Raw genomic sequence first — 23,191 nt, forward strand, 5'->3', positions numbered from 1 at the left:
GGAGGAGGGATGTGTAAGTGGTGCAAAGTGAATTTTTAAAGCATGGACACTATTCTGTGTGACAGAGTAATGGAGGGTACATGACATTATACATTTGGCAAAACCCATAGAATTGCACAACACAAAGAGTGAACCCTAATGTAAACTGTAGACTTAGTTAATAATAATATTTTTATATTTGTTTACCAGCTGTAACAAATATACCATATATTGCAAGATGTTAACAGTAGAGGAAACTGAGGGCAGGGAGGAAGTATATGTGAACTTTCTGTACTTTCTGCTCAAGTTTTTTGTAAACTGGAAACTTTGCTAAAAAATAAACTATTAATTTTCAGAAAGTGGACATTTTGAGAAAGATTGGCAAGTCAGCTTGTCATATCTACTTTGACAGTTGATGGTATTTTTGTTGTGCACACTTACTTTATGATTTCTGCATTTCATGTCCTGAAAAGTCTTCTCTATGTGGATCTTTTAAAAAAATTTCCATATTTTCTTTTAATGAGCTTATAGTTGCATTTTTCTTTATTTAAAAATCTTTGACTAATCTGGATTTTATTTCAATTAGAAGTGATCCTTATTTGTAACACCATCTTCTTGAAAATACATCATAAAATACAAGCCATAAAAATCATTTTAAGTTAAATGGTCTAACACTGTTTGAGTCTAAAACCCTCTCTGTGTTGTGATGTGTCTTGAGAAATGGAATAGGATTCTTAAACTGCAGTCCATTGGATTAGTTAATGAGATTTACAAGAGGGCCTGGAAATCCCCAATTTGTGTGTGTGTGTGTGTGTGTGTGTGTGTGTGTGTGTGTGTGTGATGCACATGTGCCTGCCATACAGTCATGTTATGCATTTTTGTTTGCAGTGTTCTGTCACTTTAATCATGTTCTTAGAGTGTTCACAAATCCAAAGATGATTAAGAAATACTAGAGTTGATGAAAACTTTTCCTCAGAATATGTAAACTCTGATAAAATTTCCCAAAATAGTGATGTTATTGCCAACCAAATGGAATTTTTACCTTTAATGTACTTTATGCACAAGATGGTTGAAATTAACATCAGAACAAAACACTTCTATTTCATCAACTGTATTCCTTAGAAATCATTCACAATTAAGTTCTTAGAGCCAGATTTAGGAAAAGAAAACATGCGTCTACTGGATGACTCTATTGGTCAGAATTCCTACTGATAAAGTCAGTTAGATTTTGAAATTTGCTTTGCCCAGGCATAAAGAAATTGATTCTTGGTAAATCGTGGGGAAAAAAGAAAAGTTAGATCATAACATAGAATTCATCATCATACACCATGTCTAAGCCAAAAAAAGTAAACCTTAAATTATTCATACTGAATCAAATTATCATTAATCTAATCTTAATGGAAAAGTAGAAAGATTTATCTTGGTGTAGTTATTTATTACATTTTTATAGATCAAATTTTTTTTTCCCATGGAAAAGAGTTTCTTAATTGTAAAAAACAAAAGTTGTGGAAATATTTCCATTTTCGGAACTGGGGATTATTTTATGCCTGTCTCAGAGTTTGTGTTTTTTAAATGAATCGTTGATATGCTTAAGGGTATAATTTTTCTCGTTATGCTGATGTTTATGTATTTTTCTTCTTTGTTTGAAGTTAACATGCTAGGAAATACCACCATTTTTAAAATATAGTACTTTAGAATTAACTTTTTAAATGAACAAGGAAATAATATTTATTTTGTCCTCTTACATTATCAACCTGAAAATAAACTAATGACAAAAATCTTTATTTTGAAGATTATACGTTTATGTGCATCAAAAATGAATGTAATTGGGATGTAGATTTCATCAAGTTTTATGTGAAAAAGGACTCTATCTATCTTGATTCTGTCATTATTGTAATGGTGACATCAGCCTCCATCTTTTTGACTATATTCTCTATATATTGTTATTTGTGGATGTGTATATGTATGTATGTACTGTGGATAGAACTTTTCTACGTAGTTAATATTTACCTGAATTTATAAATCACATCTAGTATGCTTTTTAAACAATATATATTAGTGTGTTTGTTTTCTTTTCTATTGCTTAGGAATTTTGGAGAAATCCGATAGAGAAGTTGTAATGGAAAAACCTAGAGCAAACGAAACCAATATTCCTTCCGAGCAATCGCTACCAGGAAAAGAGGTAAGTGAAGGAAAAAGAAGTGTTTTATAATTCACATATAATATCATCATATGCCTGTGAATCCATTATGAATCAAGATGTCTTGAGTTTTACCCTTTGCTACAAAAAAATAATTTTTCAATTTTGGGTTGAAAATTGGCTTATAAGTTTTTGATGAAAATTCACTTTAGTGGGGATGCTGTCTTCATATAAAATCTATTCCATGGGAGGAATAGAGAGATGGAAGTCAAGAGATCTTTGTTATTATCCTGACTCAGGGTCTGCACTTAGAGGATGTGGGCTATAGATAATTGTTGAATAGCGAGAAAATGGAGATTAAAAAGGAAAAGGAAACAATCATCTGAACTGGCCTCATATTTTTGATCCCCATCCTGTGATTGTTTGGTCCCAAAACCTGTTACCACTCTGCTCTGCTCTAGATTGTAGAGAATTACACTTTCCAGGCCCCCTTGCTTTCGGATTCTGGGATGGTTTAGCCAATTAAAAGCATTGATGGAAGACCTCATGGAAGGCATTGATGGAGCATAGAAGTTTCAGAGAAATCAGAGCCTTTCTTCTCCTCTGTCTGTCTTAAGGAACATCTCTGATAATGGCTGTGACACCTTTATCTCCACCCTGAGCCCTGTTCCCACCATGCAGCCTGCCCTGCATGACTTCAGTTCTACCTGGCAGGTCTGCTTGGGCTTTAGCTTCGACTGGTAGCCCCAGGAGCTACTCTTCCATAACTTAGTCCCTTTTCTAAATTCCTCCAGCCCTAGGGGTGGTTGCGGCCTCCTGCTCTATTAATATCTGGCCTGCTTCACAGTCCATGTTTGACTTCTCAAATCTTCCATCATGCAGGTAACCAAAACCCTACATTAAAATTCTTCCTTTTGAAAAATCTTGAGTGGTTTCTGCTTTTTGAATGGACCCTGACTGATACACTAGGTAAATATTTAAAGAGACAAAACAACACATAGTTTTAACAGAGTTTTCGCCTTTAATAATCGGGAAAATCCTAAGTTATATATTATGCTTTAACCAAAAATCAAAATCAGTACTAAGAAATGAGCACTAAATAATAGAAATAGAGATTCAACAGATTATCTACTTCGTGCATAGAAGAGAAAACCATGTGATTCTGTTTTTTCTTGGAACAACTAGTAAGTGTTCTTTAGTCTAAATGGAATATGTATGATGCCAAATATTAGATGAGAAGAGTAGAAGTAAGCAAACTATATTTCATAAGAACAAATAAACTATTAGAGGTTTGAATAAGTAAAGGTTTTCAGTTTTCTTTTCTTTTCTTTTTTTTTTTTTGAGACATAGTATCACTCTGTCACCCGTGCTGGAGTGCAGTGGTGCAATCTCAGCTCACTGCAATCTCCGCCTCCCAAGTTCAAGCGATTCTCTTGTCTCAGCCTCCCAAGTAGCTGGGATTACAGGCGCCCACCACAATGCCCAGCTAATTTTTTATATTTTCAGTAGAGACCAGGTTTCATCATGTTGGCCAGGCTGGTCTCGAACTCCTGACCTCAGGTGATCCGCCTGCCTCGGCCTCCCAAAGTGCTGGGATTATAGGCGTAAGCCATCATGCCTGGCCTTCAGTTTTCTTTTTAAGAGCAGCTGTTAATGTACTTGTTTTTCTATATTTGAAAAGAGAATTCAGATAGGCCAACATACTATAATTACATGTATATTATCATGGGCAAAGGTAACTTTCACTGCACAAAAAAATTTTTAAAAATTCAATACAGCCATGGCAATTAATGACATTTTCCACCAGGACATATTTGCTTGAATGAATAAATGAATGACTTTAGTAAATAGACATGCCCTGATAGGGAAAACAAAAATCAGAATTTTTTTGTTTGAATTTTCATGGAGGTAGTTTTATTTTTACATTTTTTTCATAAATGTGTCCCAAGGAATTACTGTCATAGCACAGGGCTATAACTATGCCACTTCCAAGTTCTCTTATAAGAAAGAAGATTATATCAGTTGAGCAGATTCAGTTTTTGATGAATTTTTTTTTTTTTTTTTTTGAGATGGAGTCTTGCTCTGTTGCCCAGGCTGGAGTGCAGTGGTGCGATCTCGGCTCACTGCAACCTCCGCCTCCCAGGTTCCAGCGATTCTCCTGCCTCAGCCTCCTGAGTAGCTGGGACTACAGGCACGTGCCACCACGCCCGGCTAATTTTTTGTATTTTTAGTAGAGACCGGGTTTCACCGTGTTAGCCAGGATGGTCTCCATCTCCTGACCTCAAGTGGTCTGCTCGCCTTGGCCTCCCAAAGTGCTGGGATTACTGGCATGATTTTTGATGAATTTTATGCAAATATAAGATAAGAGAGATGTGTTTTAGGCCCTCTGATGCTTGAGATCCAAATAATCTTCAGAAAGTTCTGTTAAAATTTAGTTACGAACGTAATGAGAGCAAGAGCCATGTTTCTGATTATAGAGTCATGGAATCATATAATTTTAGCTCTAAAAAATGAATCACCTTTATTACTTTGTACAGTATATATGAAAAAATAAATTATTGCTGAATGAGTTGTACATATAAGAAAATTAGGCTTATGATCATAATTTCAGTAATTTTAAAATAAAAGGGACCATAGAAATCATACAATTTGACTCTGTTGTTTTTCTAGCGAAAAAACCCCTGAGATCAAGAAAAATAAGTGATTCAGTCAGGGACATGGAGCTCAGGGTTTTCTGAAGTTGGGGTAGGTGGCACGTTACTGTAAACAAAGTTACATTAAAACAGGGAAAGTTGAATTCTAAGCATAGGTTCAGCCTACTACCCATAATGCTTTTGAACTTTAGAGAATGTTAGGAGACCTGGAGAAAATATACATTCATAAATATATTGCCTTATGAGCCATAGACCAAAGGAAAAAAGAAAACATCAGCCCCTCAACTGTAGCTCAACCCCTTCTACTCCCTTCCAAGTACCCCCCCAACCACCACAATAGAACAGTGCAGATTCTTTTAATTCTTCATTCTTGGAACAAAAGTAGTGCTGCTTATGACTTTGCAGCTGGAGAGACTAAAATTCTAAGCAAGTAAAAATCTAGGAAGTGCAGTGGTATGTTTTCTCTGAGAAATTTATTTCTTATTGCTATTTTTTGGCTTGTCTGGAGTTCTGTGAGTGAAAAAGAAATGAAAGTTGAATATTAAATGCTGCCTTATGTTGCAATACTTGTTAACAATAAACTATAAAAAAGACTATAAAAATCTAATTTAGACTTTATTAAATATATTGAATTTAAAGGTTGTTTTATGTGATAAATAGTAACTGTAGCTTTCTGTTCTTGTAAAGATGGCTTTATTGAACTATATTTAAGAGATTAAATTTTTTAAAAAGTTTTTTATTAAATCTACTGATGAATTAAAATGAAATGTCAGTATATTACTGTGTGTAAAGAATGCACATGTTTTTGTATATTGCTTTATTCACTAGGTAATATTTTTTAGGTTGTAAGAATGGCTTTTACAGTATATCAAAGAATATATTCAACATGTTGAATGAAAGTAATAATTTTATATCTATAACAATAGAAACATTTGTTGCTGAGTTAAGATTAACATGACTTCATATACATTTATATTTCAGGCTACCTTACTAGATTTTGGCTGGAGAAGTGCATTTAAAGAAGTGTTTCTTCCCATGGCGCACTGCGCAGTAACTGCAATTGAAGGTTTTTCCGCAAAAATTCTCCAACAGGAACAGAATGAAAGGTCTTCAGCTGTGAGCTATGCTATGAACCTTGTAAATGTCCAGCAAGTTTGGCAAGACAGCCATATGTTTCCTGAGGAGGAACAACCAAAGAAAATTGGAAAAGCAAGTATATGAAATCCTTTCAAACTGCTGACTGGCATGATGGGATTTATTTTAGTATAAGGCATTGCAAAAAGGACCTGTAGATCAAATGGTGGAGTCCCTTGGCAAGTACTTGGTACTTGACCCAGTACCAGTTTTCTTCAGTGGTATCCATGGGCCACTGCTGCCCGAAAGGACTTATACCTGGTGCTAACTTGTTGCTCCATGAATCTGAGGCAACCAAAAAGGGGCTTCTGTGACTTCATGGGGAGCTGGGAAACCCTGGGAAAACCACCTGTTTTGATTATACGTTTGAATGACTCCAGGAAAATTTAGGAGGTTGAAGGAAGTGCTGTCTTTTCTAGCTTTGGGCACTTAAAAAAATCTTCATTAACACCTTAATGAGCTTTTCATCTCATTAATATCAGTCTTACATCTCCATATGTGCTTACAGAACATACTGAGAAAATAGGAGGTAAATACAGTCACTTGGCATTAAATCCAGAATGATTTCAGCAACCTATGATTGGGATATTCTTTTTTTGTTTTGTTTTGTTTTTTTGAGACGGGGGCCTCACTCTGTCGCCCAGGCTGGAGTGCAGGGGCGCGATCTCGGCTCACTGCAAGCTCCGCCTCCTGGGTTCACGCCATTCTCCTGCCTCAGCCTCCCGAGTAGCTGGGACTAAAGGCGCCCGCCACCTCGCCCGGCTAATTTTTGGTATATTTAGTAAAGACAGGGTTTCACCGTGTTAGTCAGGATGGTCTCAATCTCCTGACCTTGTGATCCGCCCACCTCAGCCTCCCAAAGTGCTGGGATTACAGGCGTGAGCCACCGCGCCCGGCCTATTGGGATATTCTTAAAAGAATTTTTGAAGATGACCTCCTTATTCTGCCACAGTCACTCTAAGGCTCCAGAACATTCCCTAGGTAACTGTGTTGACTGATCCAATGTGGAGATAGGCTTTACTTTTCCATTCATCACACCTCCCTTCTGCCATTAAGAAAGAGAAGATACATAATAAATTGTGAAAGGCTAGACTCATCACTTCTAAAAGTTGCTGACACCCTACCAATAAGAAGATGCTACATGAGACTGTTTCTGATTCTTCTAAATTATTTAAATTGCACTGACATTTATATGTGGCATTTAATTTTTAAAAACCCTTTATGGCAATTTAGCAAAAGAAAATTAGAATAAGTTTAAAAAATAATGCAAACATTAATATCAAGGATACATTGTCTTGATATTATACAATATCAAGGATATATTTTCTGAGTCCTACTAACTACAGATAAAGGTATTGTCATGTATAGCTGGTTCATGAGTTTTTCATAATGTCTGTCTGGTAAGCATAAGGTTTGAAAGTTATATAGAGAGAAGCATTGTTTTGGTATTTCCTTATTTGACATAAAACATTTAACTTTCTACAACTGAGAAATCGATTATTACAAAGCTGCGTCATTATATTTATGTTTGATGCCAAATTCATTATTTAGGAATTTGGCTCCACTGTCCATAAATTACTTGGTGCTGTCAGAATACAAATAACTCAGTGCCACATTTATTTCTCCCTAGTTTTGTTCTGACATCATGGAAAAACTTGACACAATGCTTCCACTGGCTCTGGCATGCAGAGATGATTCTTTTCAGGAAATTAGAGCAAACTTGGTGGAGGCCTGTTGTAAAGTGGCAACAGCTGTCCTGCAGAGACTGCAAGAGAGAGCCAAGGAGGTTCCTTCCAAAGCACCCCTGAAAAACTTGCACACATACCTCTCCACAGCGGTGTATGTCTTCCAGCATTTCAAGCGATATGATAATTTGATGAAGGAAATGACTAAAAAGTGAGTGTTGTTTAAATTAAGTTGATGGCCACGCTTAAAGAAACGTGTAATCTTTGGATATCACAGGAATGAAATTTTGGTAATAAGATTTGAGAAAGAGAAAATAATAATTAACAAGGTGAATTATTTTCATTTGTCTTAACTAGGAAATATCAAAAAGGTGGAGCATGGAATATATTAAACTAGATACATAGATAGTAAGAAAGGTACTATCTCTAAAGGCACACTCAAAAACCCACGCATTTTCTGCACCCTAACCCAGGGCAACTATTTTCCGCATGTTGTTATTACATGAATAAACACACCCTTTCGTTTTTTAAGGTGCATTATACTGACCACATTGAAAAGGAAAAATAAACTTGTTGTCTCGTGGAGCAGACTTAGAAAATAAATGCATTGTAATCTCTTCTAATGATCAATGTAAACATATTTCAGGACAGCCATTTAGTAGTAAAGTATAATATTTGAAGAGGAAGCATCTGGCAGTCTAATTTTCATGTATTTGTAGTCTAAAACTGCAGTATGTTTTCTGTATAGAGATAAAAATGACCACAGGCATTAATTATCATATGGCCTTTCTTGTTGCCCTTACACTGTCTAGATATAACATGGCTTCTTGCAAAAGAAACACGTAGACTTAGCAGTCCTGTGTGACCCCAAGAATCTATTCTATATTCTTTATCCAGCCTTTGCAGTCCGTTAGTTATGAAAGAAAGCAGTGTAATATTCATAGCTAAAGATAAAAGTAGAATAAATTTGGCTTGATGTAGGGTATAACTGTGATATTTCTTTAATTCTCATAAGTAGTCAGATGTTGTGATTCATGCTTGAATTTATAAACAAAATGTGCCAGAAATCATTTTATTTAATATTTCTGTAGAATTTTAAAAAACAGCTTATGAGATAATTGATATCTACAAAATTACAATTTTTAAAAATAAAGAATGTGTTTGTGGGACATTTGATAGCTTTGTAAAAGTTGGTTCTGACAAGTGCATGTTGTTCTCTAGTAATAACAATAACCTAATGCCTAAATAATGCACTGATCTCTAATAACAGGCTTACAAAGAATACTTTCATTTTTGAATGATGTATTGACAATACAGTTTGTCTCAAGTTGAAGTGCATATTTGTAGAACAGCAGATGTACGTTTTCAAAGGGCTTGCAAAACAAAGACCAGCTTTTTTATTTTTTTTTTCCTTTTTGGAAAGTGAATGTGGATGCAGACTTCAGCATTAAGAGGAAATGAATGATTGATATCTAATAATCAAAACCATTTGTAGTACTGGAGATTGTTATCTCCTACTGCACAGGCCTTAAATCTCTGTCTCTTTGATCATTCTCTCTGAACAGACCCATATTCCTGGTGCTTGTCCAACGATATCAGGAATTCATCAACACTCTACAGTTTCAGGTTACGAACTACTGCGTCAGAGTTTGTGCTACAAGCATTTTACAGGATGCTGAGAGCCACCACTGGGATGACTACAAAGCTTTTTATGAGGTGTGAAGTTAAGTTTACTATCCCTCCTTTTTACACAAATATGTTTTACTGCCTACCTGCTTTCTGGCTAATTAGAAACATGAGCTTGGCATTACTAATACCCGAAGGCTGTTAGGATAATATTTTTAAAATATTGAATTCATACTTAGGAAAAACACTGTTTTTAAAAACCTGAAATAAATTAGACATCAGAACTCTCCTTCTGCTTAAAAGTAAAAATAACTTAATTTGAGCTGCAACGTTGTAGTGCAGCATAGTTGGAATATAATGGGATACAATGAAAACTCAAAGAGATAACAATGCCAAAATGCTACAACCTTGCATTTTTTCCAAAGAGACCAATTAGTTATGGATATCCTTGCATTTTTTCTTGTTATACATTTCCATATGTGTTTGATAAATACCTTTTATTAAGCAGCTTTATTCTTTATACTTATTTTTTTCCTTCTCATCGTATGTTCTTATGAGTATGCTTTAAGACCCATTTGAGGCCGGGTGTGGTGGCTCACGCCTGTAATCCCAGCACTTTGGAAGGGTAAGGCAGGCAGATCACTTGAGGTCAGGGGTTTGAGACCAGCCTGGCCAACATGGTGAAACCCCATCTCTAGTAAAAATACAAAAAGTTAGCTGGGTGTGGTGGTGCATGCCTGTAATTACAGCTACTCAGGAGGCTGAGGCAGGAGAATGGCTTGAACCCGGGAGGCGTAGATTGCAATGAGCTGAGATCCAGCCACTGCACTCCAGCCTGGGTGACAGAGCTAGACTCCATCTCAGAAAAAAAAAAAAGAACACTCATCTGATCAGTTATAGTTTACCTATTTTCATTTAGCCATGTTTTGAAATCCCAAATTGAAGCCTGATGATTCCCAGTGCAGCCAGACCCAGGATCAATTAAAATTATTCATCATCAAGCTTCATTAGTTTCCCTTCACCTAAATCTCATTGATTATGTGCAGACCACAATATTTGAAATTCCTTGAAGTTGATTCCAGGGCAGGGTGAAACATTTATAATATCTTAATAAAAGGTAATCAGGATTTTTAAAAAAATTCAACAGCCATGCCTAGTTTCATTAACTTTTCCATTTTACCCTTTCCTCTAGATTGAAGTTTATGATTTTCATTTTATGATTGTCCTAATCACTATAGAGTATTGAGAAAAACAGAGTGGAGTTTTATTCATCAGAATCACTCCTGTCACCTCGCAGGCACTGAAGGTTCCTGTGGTTTGATTTATGCCTGAGTTATTATCATAATAAATGTTGCTACAACAGAGAGGAGCAGCTAATAAGAAGCTCTCTTAAAGGACTTTCCACTTTTTCTAAGGCCATTTCATCTCTCCTTTAGAGGCCCTTCCCAGAGAGTTTTTCTTTTTGCAAGAGCATCCATATAGAGTTTTCCAAACCTGACATACTTCAAACAGTCATGGAAGCAGCAAACAGAATGAGAAAGAGAAAGTGGTATGGTGCAGCTGGTAGCCTGAGATAAGAATGAAAGTATTGGTCTTCCCCTCTCCTGGCAGCATCATATTTTCCTTATTTGCCTTGAAGTAAACAGAGTGGTTGAAAATGAATCCATCTCATGTTTCAAACTATTTCAATATGTCAGTGTACTACTAATGAGCAATTTTATATGATGTTTTCCGTGAAGAACAGGTATCATCTCACTATATGTTCAACATAGGAGTATTATGTTTCCTCTTATGCAAATTGGGAGCTAGAAGAGTTGTACAGTGTAAATAAGTGGATGCATTGAGAACCTGTTATTGAAGTTACCAAGTATTTTAAAAACCAACAAATTACCATGTAACATGCAGCTCTTAGATCTTATGACAAGGCTTTAGCTTCAAAGACGGAAATAACCAGATAGTTACCCTGTGCTTACATGGTACTGTAGCTTCCATATACTTACATGGTCAGTAGTTACAATTTAATTGCAGACTTAGTGGTTGTTATTTATTCTCAGAAAAATAAAGTGATACTTTTTTGTGTGTATCAAAAATAAGAACCTTCTAAAAATAGCACTGATTTTAAACTGTTTTGACAACTGGAGTACCTGACATGGTTTTATCTTGCTTACTGCACCCCTTTCTTCTGCTGTCCCCATTATTCCAACTGATTTGTGAAACAGAACTAGTATGTTTTTGGCAGGCCTGCTTTGAGAGGCAAAAAGATGATATCTGCCTGACTGGAAGTGAAGGGTAGGATAGAGATCTCAAGGGAACCTATCGCCATGCGCAGAGCATAGTAAAGAAATAGTAAAATAATTTACAAGATATGCAGCAATGTTTGCTCATGTTTTGTGATAGCAAGTGAGATCTAGATACATTATTTCCATTTTCTAAACTGTCAGCTTGAGAGAGTCAGAGTTCTGTATCTCTCTGATGAGGTGCTGGTCACGATGGCACAGTGGGTGTTCAGATTACATGTTTAAAATTAAGCTTTTAGGGTGGTTGACATCTGCTCAGTTTTAGGAACTTGTGTTTTCCAATAGTCAAAGAATAAAGAATTGTCTGTTCAAAGATAATATTGAGTAGCTTCTATAATAAAGCCCAGCTGCTTGTTTCCTGATATATAATCTAAATAAAAGCTCACATCTGTTTACATCATAGTGGGTTTGCAAAAATAACAGATGTTTATTAGCAGAATACTTTTGAAATGACAACAAATAAGGAAACTGGTCAGAAAAATAAATGAACCACATTTAGTTTAATGAAAACCCTTGCATACATTGAAGTTGTATGAATTTAAAAAGAATTGTTAGAACAAAGACCTGTTTGAAATATTTTAAAGTAAACATGAAGTTTATATTTTAAAAAGTCTTAAAATGAGTATTTTTTACTTTTAAGGGAAGAAATCTGTGTGCCCAAAGTTACTTTTATTTTCTCATTTATCACTAAATGGTAGCTGTTAAGGAAATTGGTTTTTAACATTTTGAAGAATATGAGAAATCATTTTGATCACGTTATAATAAGAACTCACCCATTGCCATAGGGAAAGTTAGTGTAAATCATTCATGCTAGTCACTATCAACTGGGGTCAGTTTTGCTTAAATTTATATGCAACACAAAGGGTATGAGAGAACCAAGCGTTAAAACTCCTTTCTTGGTTTAAAAAGTATTCATCAAAACACATGACAAAGAAAGCATAAGAAACTATAATTTTGCTGCTTCATCATTAATTTTGTAATTTCTTTTATCTTTTTTTTTTTGTTTTTTTGTTTTGTTTTTGTTTTTTTTTGAGACACAGTCTCGCTCTGTCACCCAGGCTGGAGTGCAGTGGCACGATCTCTGCTCACTGCAAGCTCTGCCTCCCGGGTTCACTCCATTTTCCTGCCTCAGCCTCCCAAGTAGCTGGGACTACAGGCACCCGCCACCATGCCCAGCTAATTTTTGTATTTTTAGTAGAGACGGGGTTTCTTAGTAGAGACGGGGTTTCTTAGTGTTAGCCATGATGGTCTCGATCTCCTGACGTCGTGATCTGCCCACCTAGGCCTCCTAACGTGCTAGGATTACAGGTGTGTAATTTCTTTTTTCTTAAAGAGTTTAGATGCACATCTAATTAGGAAATCAGAAGCCAGTGGCCGAAGTCCCCTCCAATTTGAACTCGACTCTGACATTTTGATGCCCAAGTTTCTTACCCAAGGAATACAAATTCTACTGGTTTATAAATGCCATTTGAAAGTCGGTAGATAATAACTATAAATTATTATCGTTTCGTTGGCTGCAGAAGATATTAGTAATCAAATAAACTACCAGAAGAGTAATACATAAAGAAAATACTAATGGGAGTGTCTACATAAGAAATGATCAACTTTTGGTATAAGAGAACAGCAGATTTTTTTTTTTTTACATGACATTTGCCTGACAAATACAGATAGTGGACAAAGCAGAAATTTTAAGTAAAAGATAATCACTTGGAATATAATGGGAAATTTTACTGGTTTAACTTTTGATATATTAACATCATCAAGATAATGCTTGAGGAATGCATTCTAATCTTCCTATTTCAAATAATCATTTGATCTGATTTGAAGAAAATAAGGTGAAACTACTAGCATACCTCCCTGAGAGTACGTGTTACCTGATTAATGCTTGTAAATCATTTGAGGCCACACTCTTCTTTCTGCCTGTTCCCATTGGCCTTGGCCATTGTTAATTCTTCCTCTGCAGTCGGAAAATTTGGCACACAGAAGAGATCTGTACAGGGGTGGAAAGGAATGAAAATATAACTCTTTAAAAGTATGAAGTGTCATAAAAATACTAAGACATGATGATAATATGTGCCTAGGCTTTAGAAAATCTTGTGAACTCAGACTATTGTGGTATCTGTTTCTAGTATTGTTATTTAAATGCCATAGGCAAAATAGCCTAATGTAATAATATTCGATAGTTACCCATCCCCCTTAGTTTCAAGAATGTTCCTAAGAATGCAGTATGCAAGTTTATTTTTACTCCTGTTACTTCATTATAATGCGAAATCTGAAACATTTATAAAATTACCTTAATGATGCTAATAGGCTCAGAAAAATATACCTACTGAAATTATTTAAATAGATTTTAATTTTAGAAGAATCAGTCCACTATCTTAAACAAGCTAGCATGGCTTTTTCAGCAACTACAAAGCTAGTTGTTTAAAAATAGATTTTAAACCCTAGGCTAGGCGTAGGTAAATCAAGGCTATGCTAGGTTAAATGTTTGTGATCTGGATTTGCACTAGAATATCTAGTCTCGAAATAAAACATCTGTTCCTTTGTCAATAAGGATGTTTTACATCTTGTCAAAAATCTTTGTTGGTCTTCTAGTGTGTCAAATTCTTTAGCTATTTCCTTTCAGCCTGAACTAATTAGGTTCATAGGAAGCAAATTGACATTTTAGAAGATGTAATTCTATGGTTTAACGTGTGGTGGCTTTGCCAGGGGGAAAGATGTTCCTTCTCGATCCAGATGTGGCATTATTTCTGCTGGTCTCTTCATTACGATCTCTGGACCATTCTGCCTCCTAAGTTAGCCCAGGAGATTCTAGTGGAAGTGCTGGAGAAATCTTTGAGTCTACTGGCCTCCAGATATGCTCGGGCCCACCCCAGCCGTAAAAGAACTCCACAGTTAAGGTAATTGAAGTTCTGAAAAACATTGCTTTTCAAGAAAAGTTTCATTAGTTGGTATAAAGCAGAATTCTGAATCTCATGACATACTCCTTATATATTTAACATGTTTCTAACATCTGAAAAGAAATCATATTCTATTCTCCTGAGTTATTTAAGTGGAAATATGAAACCTGATTCAAAATGTTTGTTCTTTTTATTCCTTAAAATTGTCTATAGAACCCACTTGTTTCTAAAAAATGATTCAAGGTGTCCTATAATCTAGGATATAGATACACAAATGTTAATAAGATAAAAATAGAAAATTAAGGCCCTGAAGTTGATACCAAAGCATCCATGCCATGATGGAGCAGTCAATTTGACACATTTGATTTGAGCTTCTAGGCAACCAGGGGATTTGAGTTGTTTTTTGTTAAGGCTTTAAATATAGAAGCTTATCTTCATTAAGAAAACCTAATTATTTTCTTCCTAATATATTCTAATTATTTTTTCCTTTTATTTTCACTATTTGTTACTAACAGCCAGTTCAACAAAATGTGAAATCACAGAAAATGAGGAGCAGCAGTCACTGAGTATTAAATAAGACTGAATTATAGTACAATTCTATGAGTTATCTAGGCAATGAATATATGAATTGTGCTTACATGACTACAATGGTCTTGTATGTATATGAAGAAAAGACTTTTGTTTTGTAAATATTCTGTATAATGTGATTCAGACCTTTTAGGTAGAATCATCTTTTTTCAGATATATTTTAGGAGGAACCTACAGACACGGGAGGCTTTCTTTTTTTTTTTTTTTTTTTTTTTGGCAGGAGGAATCATTTCCTGATCATGTTCTTGTAAAGCATGCTGCAATTTGAAGGGCATTTAGGTCCTGCTGCAGTGTTTCATAAATATGGTATTTTGCACAGGCTGTTTTGAATTACTGACCAGACTCTTTTAAAAAACTGAACTCTGAAGAACAGATGGAAAATTCCTTTTGAAAGCAAAGAATACCTTCATTCTTTTCCTTATGTAGCATAAATCACTTTTGATTATGAAATGGCAAGTCATTATGAGATATTTGTGAAATCAGCTTTACTGTTACCTCATGAAATAAGTAGAAATGGGTAGTATATTTAATGAATTAACTGTACAATAGAGACTTTTGGTTTTTATTTTCTGGGTGGTTGCATAAAAATGCCATGCAATGCTAGAATTATTGCTTCTAGTTTTTATACGTAAAATATATAAGTATTTTTATTTGACTGGTTAGTCCTAAACCACCATTATTATGGAAATCAGATTGTGTATGTGTGTCTCTACATATATATTGGATTAGAAATTGTTTATCTAGCAATTAGGAAAAGCATGTACAAACTAAAATTAAACGTTTATAAAGGCTATTATTGATTCTTTTAGTATTCCAGTAGCCTCCAAATGTCACATAACTAAGCCATATATATGGTTTATATATGTGTCATATATTATTAATATATAATATTTATTATATAGTAAATTTGAGACCAAAATGTCATTTTAAAAGATCCTCAAACTTGTATTTTTCTTATCACTTCAAAATTTTCATCTTCTATTTCTTCAACCCTGAATGTAAAAGACAAATAAAAGAAGAAACTAACTGAGGTCTGTTCAATTTAGTTAGATGCCAAAATAATAATTAAAGAGATCTTCGGGTCCCTATTAAAACTTGAGAAAGATGGAAACAAAGAAATAAGTCTATGAATAAGATAAATAATACGCATATTTTCCACAAATTTATTTAATGTTAAACATTTCTGAAACTATAGGCTTCTTGATTTGAGCTTCGTTTGTCATTTCTTCTTATCTCCCACTTGCTGGGAGAACATGCTACCAATCTTGTAACTTTTTTTTGACAGCTTACATATGAGTGAGGAGAATTGTTGTGCCATGAAATTTTAACCTATCGTACATATACATGGATAATAGCAAATTTTTCTTCTCATCTAGCTTCTGTTTTGCTCAGTATAATTTCCGGGATGATCTCTTGAGTTTCTTGAACAGAATCCTAATAATGTAAAAGAAACAGTTTTTAAAAGCACTCCTAAAACTCTATTACAGAGCTCACCATCCCTAAAGATAATGGTATTGTGGGTCATCTAACACCTAGAAACTCAAAGAGTGTCTTTGATACTTTCTATTTGGTTTAGATCTCTGAAGTTCTGGTATCTAACTGAATTCTTCTATTCTTACATATACTTAGTACAAGAGATATGAATGAAAGTGCCTACCAAGCAGAAACATTATTTTGTTTAACATGATTTTCTTTTCTTTCTTTCCAACAGACTTGATGTCACAACAATTTTGATGTGCACTGAGAACATGTTATGGTCAGTTTGTACATCTGTACGGAAACTTTTGAATCCTCATCAGCATACAGATGATAAAATTTTTAAAATTCACACTCATTGTAATAATCTGTTTACAACATTAGTCATTTTGACTTCACCATTAACAGAATTGTATAAGTAAGTATCAAATGTATTTTCCTTTTAGCTATTATGATATATAATAACGTGATTAACAAAGTTATTTTCATAACACTTATGGAATTATGTGAAGTTACAAGTAGAAATCTTTTGAAGTGCATTTTTGATACTGTGAACTAGGCCATTTTATAAAACTAACACCAACCAACAGAGTTTCATAATTCTCAATGCAATTCAGTGCCCGAAAATGTGTTATGTTTCTATTGGTCAATCCCATTCAGCTGATAAAGTTCTAATACAATCAGGAACATTTTTAGTTTCACTATTTGGGTTGTTTAAATGATCAAATTATATTGATGGCCTGGTTATCGCAGTGATTTTTTGATACTCTGTGAAAAAGAAAACTATATTTGAGATATACCTCAACTAGCAATGGCAAATGGAAATAGAAATAATAATTACATTTTTAAAATGTGGAAATATTTTACTTAGCTCAACAAATAAGATTTAGAAAAATCTAGAAATGTGGAATTACTTTTGATTTCTGGTTAATTCAATTCAAATCTGTAATGTTATAGAGGAGGTTAGAATACGTCTTATAATAAAATATTAATACCATTTTGTTTATATCCTCCTCCAAAATTGTCACTTTTATTTTTTAACTAAATAATTGTATCTTCATGGGTAGTAAAAATTTCACATATGTCTATTTCTAAGGATAAATTAGGTCAAGTGTTTCTTTGCATAACATTCTGGTAAAAGCGACATACAAATCTTAATTTTTAATACATTTTGACACATTTGTATTAGGTATTCTAAGAGAATTAACAGCTTTTATTTCAGCTTCACCTACTCTGACTTTCAATAAACCCATTGTTTACAGAATGTTCCTTCTAGCAACCCAAGTTGAGAGCTACTTTTAGAAATGGAGCATTCTTTCAGAAAGGGGAAGAAACAGTAAGATAAATCACCATATGGTTGATACTATGTACATAATGGTTCATAATCATAAAAAGCTCAAGTCTGAAGCCCATAATAAATCCTAGGAAACTAAACTGATTTACCATAGATGAAAAAATTGCTGTGCTCTCAGTTCAGTGGGTCATTTCATCTAAGAGGAAGGCCCTGTGAAAATCGGGAACAAAGTTGACAAATTTCATGGATTGGTCATGGTGAGCAATATTGAATTTCATGCTTTGTCACAGATGAATTGAAAAATTTTAGCCCCCCAATGCATTTGTAAAACAAATAAATTATTATCAAAGATTGCATATTTTAATAATAATGTAACATACATTCATTATTGTTAACCTATGGGTTTTTGATACATTTTTAACAACTATGCAAGTACTGAAATCTCTATGATTTGTGCATTAGATATTGCACTGTAACCTCATTCAGCAAATTTAAATTGCTAATTTCAATCAGGATTACAGAACATTTTACGCTAAGCACTGCCTCTGGTTTTTCTTAATGTAAAACATAGATAACTATATTGCTTTGAAGCATGAACAAAAATCTAGATATACTTTAATTCTTTTAAAATATTTCTCAGTTCAGAAAATTTCAAAAGTTTTATCCATTTATGTTTACTTAAATGTCATGATGATTTTCCTAGACTATACATCTAATCTTTGAAATATACTTTGCTTTGTATTGACAAATGAAATATACAGGGCAACATGTTCTTTGCCAATTAGGGAAAAATATATTTGTGTGTTGCAAGAACTCTACTGACTTACTGAGCTTTTTTACACATCCAAGATACGAATCTGTCATACTATTAGCATACTAAAAAAATTGTGAATCTCACATTAAAAAATTAAACCACATTCTTTGAGGAATTGGTGAAAAGTAGCAATCAGATGTTAATAATATTGAATTTTTATAAACTGTATCTGACATTTGTCACTCTATGTGATATGCCCTTTTAGAAGGTGACTGCCTTTATTTCAAGTAGTTCTGACGGATAAACTGAACGTGTTTTCCTTTCTGAACTTCGCGTAGGACCACGAAATCCCTGGACAGGAATACATGATTTTAAAGTCTTTTCAGGAAGAATGAAACCTGTTTGCAAAAATATGTGTTCTTTTTTAGCTCGCCTTTATAGATTTCTGTTAGAATGTTGTAAAAGGAGTACTTCAACTTTGTTCTCCAGGGAAAGGAACATGCTGAAACAGAAAATATTCACCATGTATTTTCCAAAGTGCTTATCACTTATATTTCTTTCATAAAGGCAGAGAACTGCAGGTTCAGAAGCATATTCACATACATGTTCATACACATCCCCACACAGTGGTTTCATATGTTGCATTTTGGATGAGTAGACTTTAGTTTTAGTTCATGTGTAGCAGGTTAAAAATTACTAGAATTTTGGGTAAATGCAATTCAGTTTCAATTCGACAAATGTTGCTGCCTCTTTAGCCCCTCTGATTGAAGACAAGGGATACAACAATGAGCAAGATGTAATATCTGCCACAAGTAATTTAAGAAAAGCTGATGATATTTTTTATTTTAAATTAAAATAATATTGCCCTCCCTAAATCTATAATAAAAAGTAGAATTAGATAATAAATTTCATATGTATATCTAATGTCTATATCTATATTTACCCAAATGTTTTGATGTTTTATATCAAAACTCCTAATAGTAGAAACTTTTTGAAAGCTGGCTATTTCAACATTTAATAAGATGGAAGTGTGGGATTTCAATACAACTGCCAACAAGCCATGCAGAGGATAGGGTCATCAGAAATATACCCGAAGGTAGATCACTAAGCCAAGGAATAGCAGCCTCATCTTGGGGTCCATTTGTTGTCACTCATAAGGCTTTTTAGTCACCAAATTCCAATGCTCTGTTTATAGTTCTGTTTCAAACTAATGTTAGGCCTTTCGAGGTTATGGCCTTACCCTTTGTTTAAAAAGAAACTATTTCACTGTCTTTCAGAAAATAAAATAGGCCTTTGCTTTTCCTACCTCCGGAGTGACTGGCACACCTTGGAAAACAGGCAGGTCCCCAAAATGTTAAGCGTAGAATATGCTTATGTGAAATGTTGAGCATATGGTCATATGGCCCAACAATGAAAATACTATGTCCACACAAAAATTTGTGTGGGAGTGTTCAAAATGTTATGTCCATACAAAAATTTGTGTAGCAGCATTTTTCAAAATAACACACTGAGAAAGCAGCCAAATGCCCATCAACTAGTGAATGGATACATAAAATGTGGCATATCCATACAGTGGAATATTATTCAGTAATAAAGGGGAATAAAGTGCTGATATGTGCTGCCACAGAGATGAACCTCAAAAACATGCTAAGTGAAAAAAACCAGACACAAGAGCCCACACATTGTTTGATTCTATTTATTAGAAATGTCCGGAATAGGCAAATCCATAGAGACAGAGAGTAGATCAGTGGTTACCAGAAGCTGAGGGGAGGAGGGAATGGGGAGTGACAGCTAATGAATACAGGGTTTCGTTTGGGAATAAAATATTCTAAAATTAGATACTTAGGAGGTTATGCAGCTCCATAAATATAGTATAAACCATCTAATTGTATACTTTAAATGGGTAAATCTTGTGGTATATGAATGATACATCTCAATAAAGTTGTGAAAATGAATATAGACTGAATGGAAATTTAAACACATTTAAAATGATTTTTTTTTAAAAAAAAAAAGGTATCTGGCAGAATGCAAAATTTTCCAGAAAGTGAAGTTTCTTGCCTTAGCCATTTTGTTTAGGTTCAATGACTCCCTTTTTCCACCTTCCTGTAAACATTATTTTTAAAGGGAAATCTCATTTTTTAAAAAAACACAAAATTAAACAGCTTTGTATATCATCCTAATAAGGTTAAAATACCCCAAAAGAGCCAGTCATTGAATTTAAAGAGGGCTGCTCCCAGAATATTCGACTGGCTGGTTCCTGGTGTACCCCAAGGTCCAGTCTTTCTCTCTCTCCACCTAGTGTCCTGTTCTCAACCTGCCCTTTGGCTGTCTACCACCCACAATTGCTCTTCACAAATGGCCCTTAACACTCATCCTCCTTTTAACTAAGCAAGGTCTGGTAATACCTTTTATTCATCCTTTCTTTGTTTTACCATGTATTTACCATGAATCTACTATGGGCCAGTTATTCTCTAACCTCAAATTATCATTTGCTAACCTCAAAGAGTTATTTTCATCATGAGAAATTCAAGGCACTTAAATGTTACTTAATGACATTTAGGCAACAACTTGTAGTCTCAGGTATAATGCCGGTTTTTGAAAGTGAAGTAGCTACTTAGAATTCTGTTTAAAATCTTGAATTTGGTATTCATAGGTAGTTGTCTGTGATTCTAGGGCCATCAGAAAGGTTCACATGTCCTCAGTTATCTCAAGCTTCTCAGGGCTATCTTAGTCATTCAGTTTCACACTAATTCTGCCTTCTCTAAGGTTGTGGTCTTCTCTTGGTATTATTTACTGAACACCTCCAATGGCCCAGGCACCATGGCAGGCACAGATGACTCAAGAAGTCTAACCTGACCCTCCACTCACATAGAGCTTACATCCTTGGGCTACCTTAATTTAGTCATGGAGGTTTATTCCATTAACATCGTATTATGAGACCCGTTTCTCCTGGGGAGGGCAGCCGAAAGCAACATGACACAAGAGAAGCATAAAACCCAGCTAACTCTTTTTAGCTCATCAGTTGTTCTCACTTTTGATGTGCATTGGTTTTTATCTCCTTTCAGCATCTGGCTACATAAGCCCAAAGAGCTGATCAGTTTTGTTAAAGAAAAAAGGAATGCCGGCAACATAGGTGTAGATCAGAGAACCCAGAGAGAGTGAATCTAGGACAGAGTGCTGGCATGGTCGGCACAGAGGCCGTATGATGCTAACACAAGGAAGGGGCATAGCTAGTTGAGGTTGGAGGAAGGACAAAGGCAAGGAATTTTCCCAAATTCACTCTTTTCCCCTTAAGCAAAGTCATCTTTACAGTGTGTTCATTTGGGAATGTGAAGAAATGTACCTGCTTCAAACTTATAGACATTTATTTTTAAGAAAGTATTTAAATTTGCTGTATCAAAATTCTTTTATGTCGTGGAAAATATAATCCTATGGCTCATACAATTGTATTTTACTCTCCACTATGAATTATTTAGAGCATCCTCTCTTTTAACTGTATACCAAAACATCATTAGAGGTTGTCTAATAGCTAGCTCATAATTTCATTCTCCCATTGAGGCTTGTGAGCCAATTTTCACCCTGTTATACTCTCTAGAATAATGAAACTAATTTGGGATCTTGCTGTGGAATTAAATGCTCATACAGATCTCACTCCCTTTGAGACCATAAACATCTGCCATAATATCTCTTATAGCCAAATAACCTTACTATAACCAGTATGACTGAGAAACTGTCAGTGGAGTAAAACAGTTTAGGTACTGGCAGAAATGCTCAGGTAAATACCATATTGCCAATGGTTTGTCATCTAAGAAATTTGTGTACTAAATGACCATGCCATTATTTTTAGACCCTCCATTATTTTATCTAGTCATGAGAATAAAACTGTAGCTAGGCAACCATTTAGACTATCAGGAATTTCATGTCAGTTTTGAAATGGCCATAGACTTTTTTAAGGACAATTTCTAACTGTTGTTATCTTATAATGATATCTTATTTATATTGAGCACTTATTGTGTACAAGGCACTTTGCTAAATCCTTTAAATACATTATTCCACTTAATCTTCATACTGACTCTGTGAGATGATTTACTATTTTAATTCCCATTTTACAAATGAGAAAACGAAGGCTAAATATACTGCCATCAGCATTGCCTGTTAATAAAAGCATGTTAAGGATATAAGCCCAGGCTCTCTGGCTCCGGTTCCTGCATGTGCCCATACACTACCTCTATATAACCTTTGATGACCTTACCCTTGGGGTATGGAGCAGATAAAAAAGTAAATGGAAAGGGATTGGAGGTAGAGTTAAATCCTATAAAAACAAACCAAAATTAGGGCATAGAGGGGGGATGAGGTTGTGAAAGGGGATATATTTTAGAAAGGGTAGTCAGAGAAGACTTAGCAGAGAAGCTTCAGAGGTAGAGCAATCTATGGAGCTACTTGAACATGACAGAGAAGTCATCTAGGTAAGGTATTCATTCTTAGAGGAATGAAGTGGCCCTCAGATAACTAGACAAATAGGGATTTTATGCAAAGAGATCAAAGAAGTGTGAGGGAAAGTAGGCATAGGCTATGAGAAAGGCTACAAAGATATGTATGTCCGCATTCTCCAGTCCCTCCTGATCTCTCATCAAGACTTCCATGTCTTGTCCCGTCATTTTCTC

At 34.8% G+C, this 23,191-nt stretch overlaps 1 protein-coding gene across 20 annotated transcripts in view; it reads left to right on the forward strand.

Moving 5' to 3' along the window:
* Nucleotides 1-23,191, forward strand: part of KIAA0825 — a 462,961-nt gene that overhangs the window by 133,189 nt on the left and 306,581 nt on the right. For 17 of the 20 annotated variants that reach the window (XR_008548200.2, XM_063810211.1, XM_054684969.2 and 14 more), the window contains 6 exons: nucleotides 2,067-2,161; nucleotides 5,755-5,982; nucleotides 7,538-7,803; nucleotides 9,158-9,308; nucleotides 14,225-14,415; nucleotides 16,715-16,897. Coding sequence is in view for 16 of the 20 variants with exons in the window: in XM_063810211.1 (XP_063666281.1) it covers nucleotides 2,067-2,161; nucleotides 5,755-5,982; nucleotides 7,538-7,803; nucleotides 9,158-9,308; nucleotides 14,225-14,415; nucleotides 16,715-16,897 (1,114 nt within the window). In the remaining 4 variants the exon portion in view is untranslated. Of the gene's footprint in view, nucleotides 1-2,066; nucleotides 2,162-5,754; nucleotides 5,987-7,537; nucleotides 7,804-9,157; nucleotides 9,309-14,224; nucleotides 14,416-16,714; nucleotides 16,898-23,191 lie in introns of all 20 variants that reach the window. The other 3 variants (XR_010156851.1, XR_010156852.1, XR_010156853.1) reach the window with 1 other exon arrangement.

Source organism: Pan troglodytes, chromosome 4 (genome assembly GCF_028858775.2).
Source record: "Pan troglodytes isolate AG18354 chromosome 4, NHGRI_mPanTro3-v2.0_pri, whole genome shotgun sequence".
NCBI classification, from domain to species: domain Eukaryota; kingdom Metazoa; phylum Chordata; class Mammalia; order Primates; family Hominidae; genus Pan; species Pan troglodytes.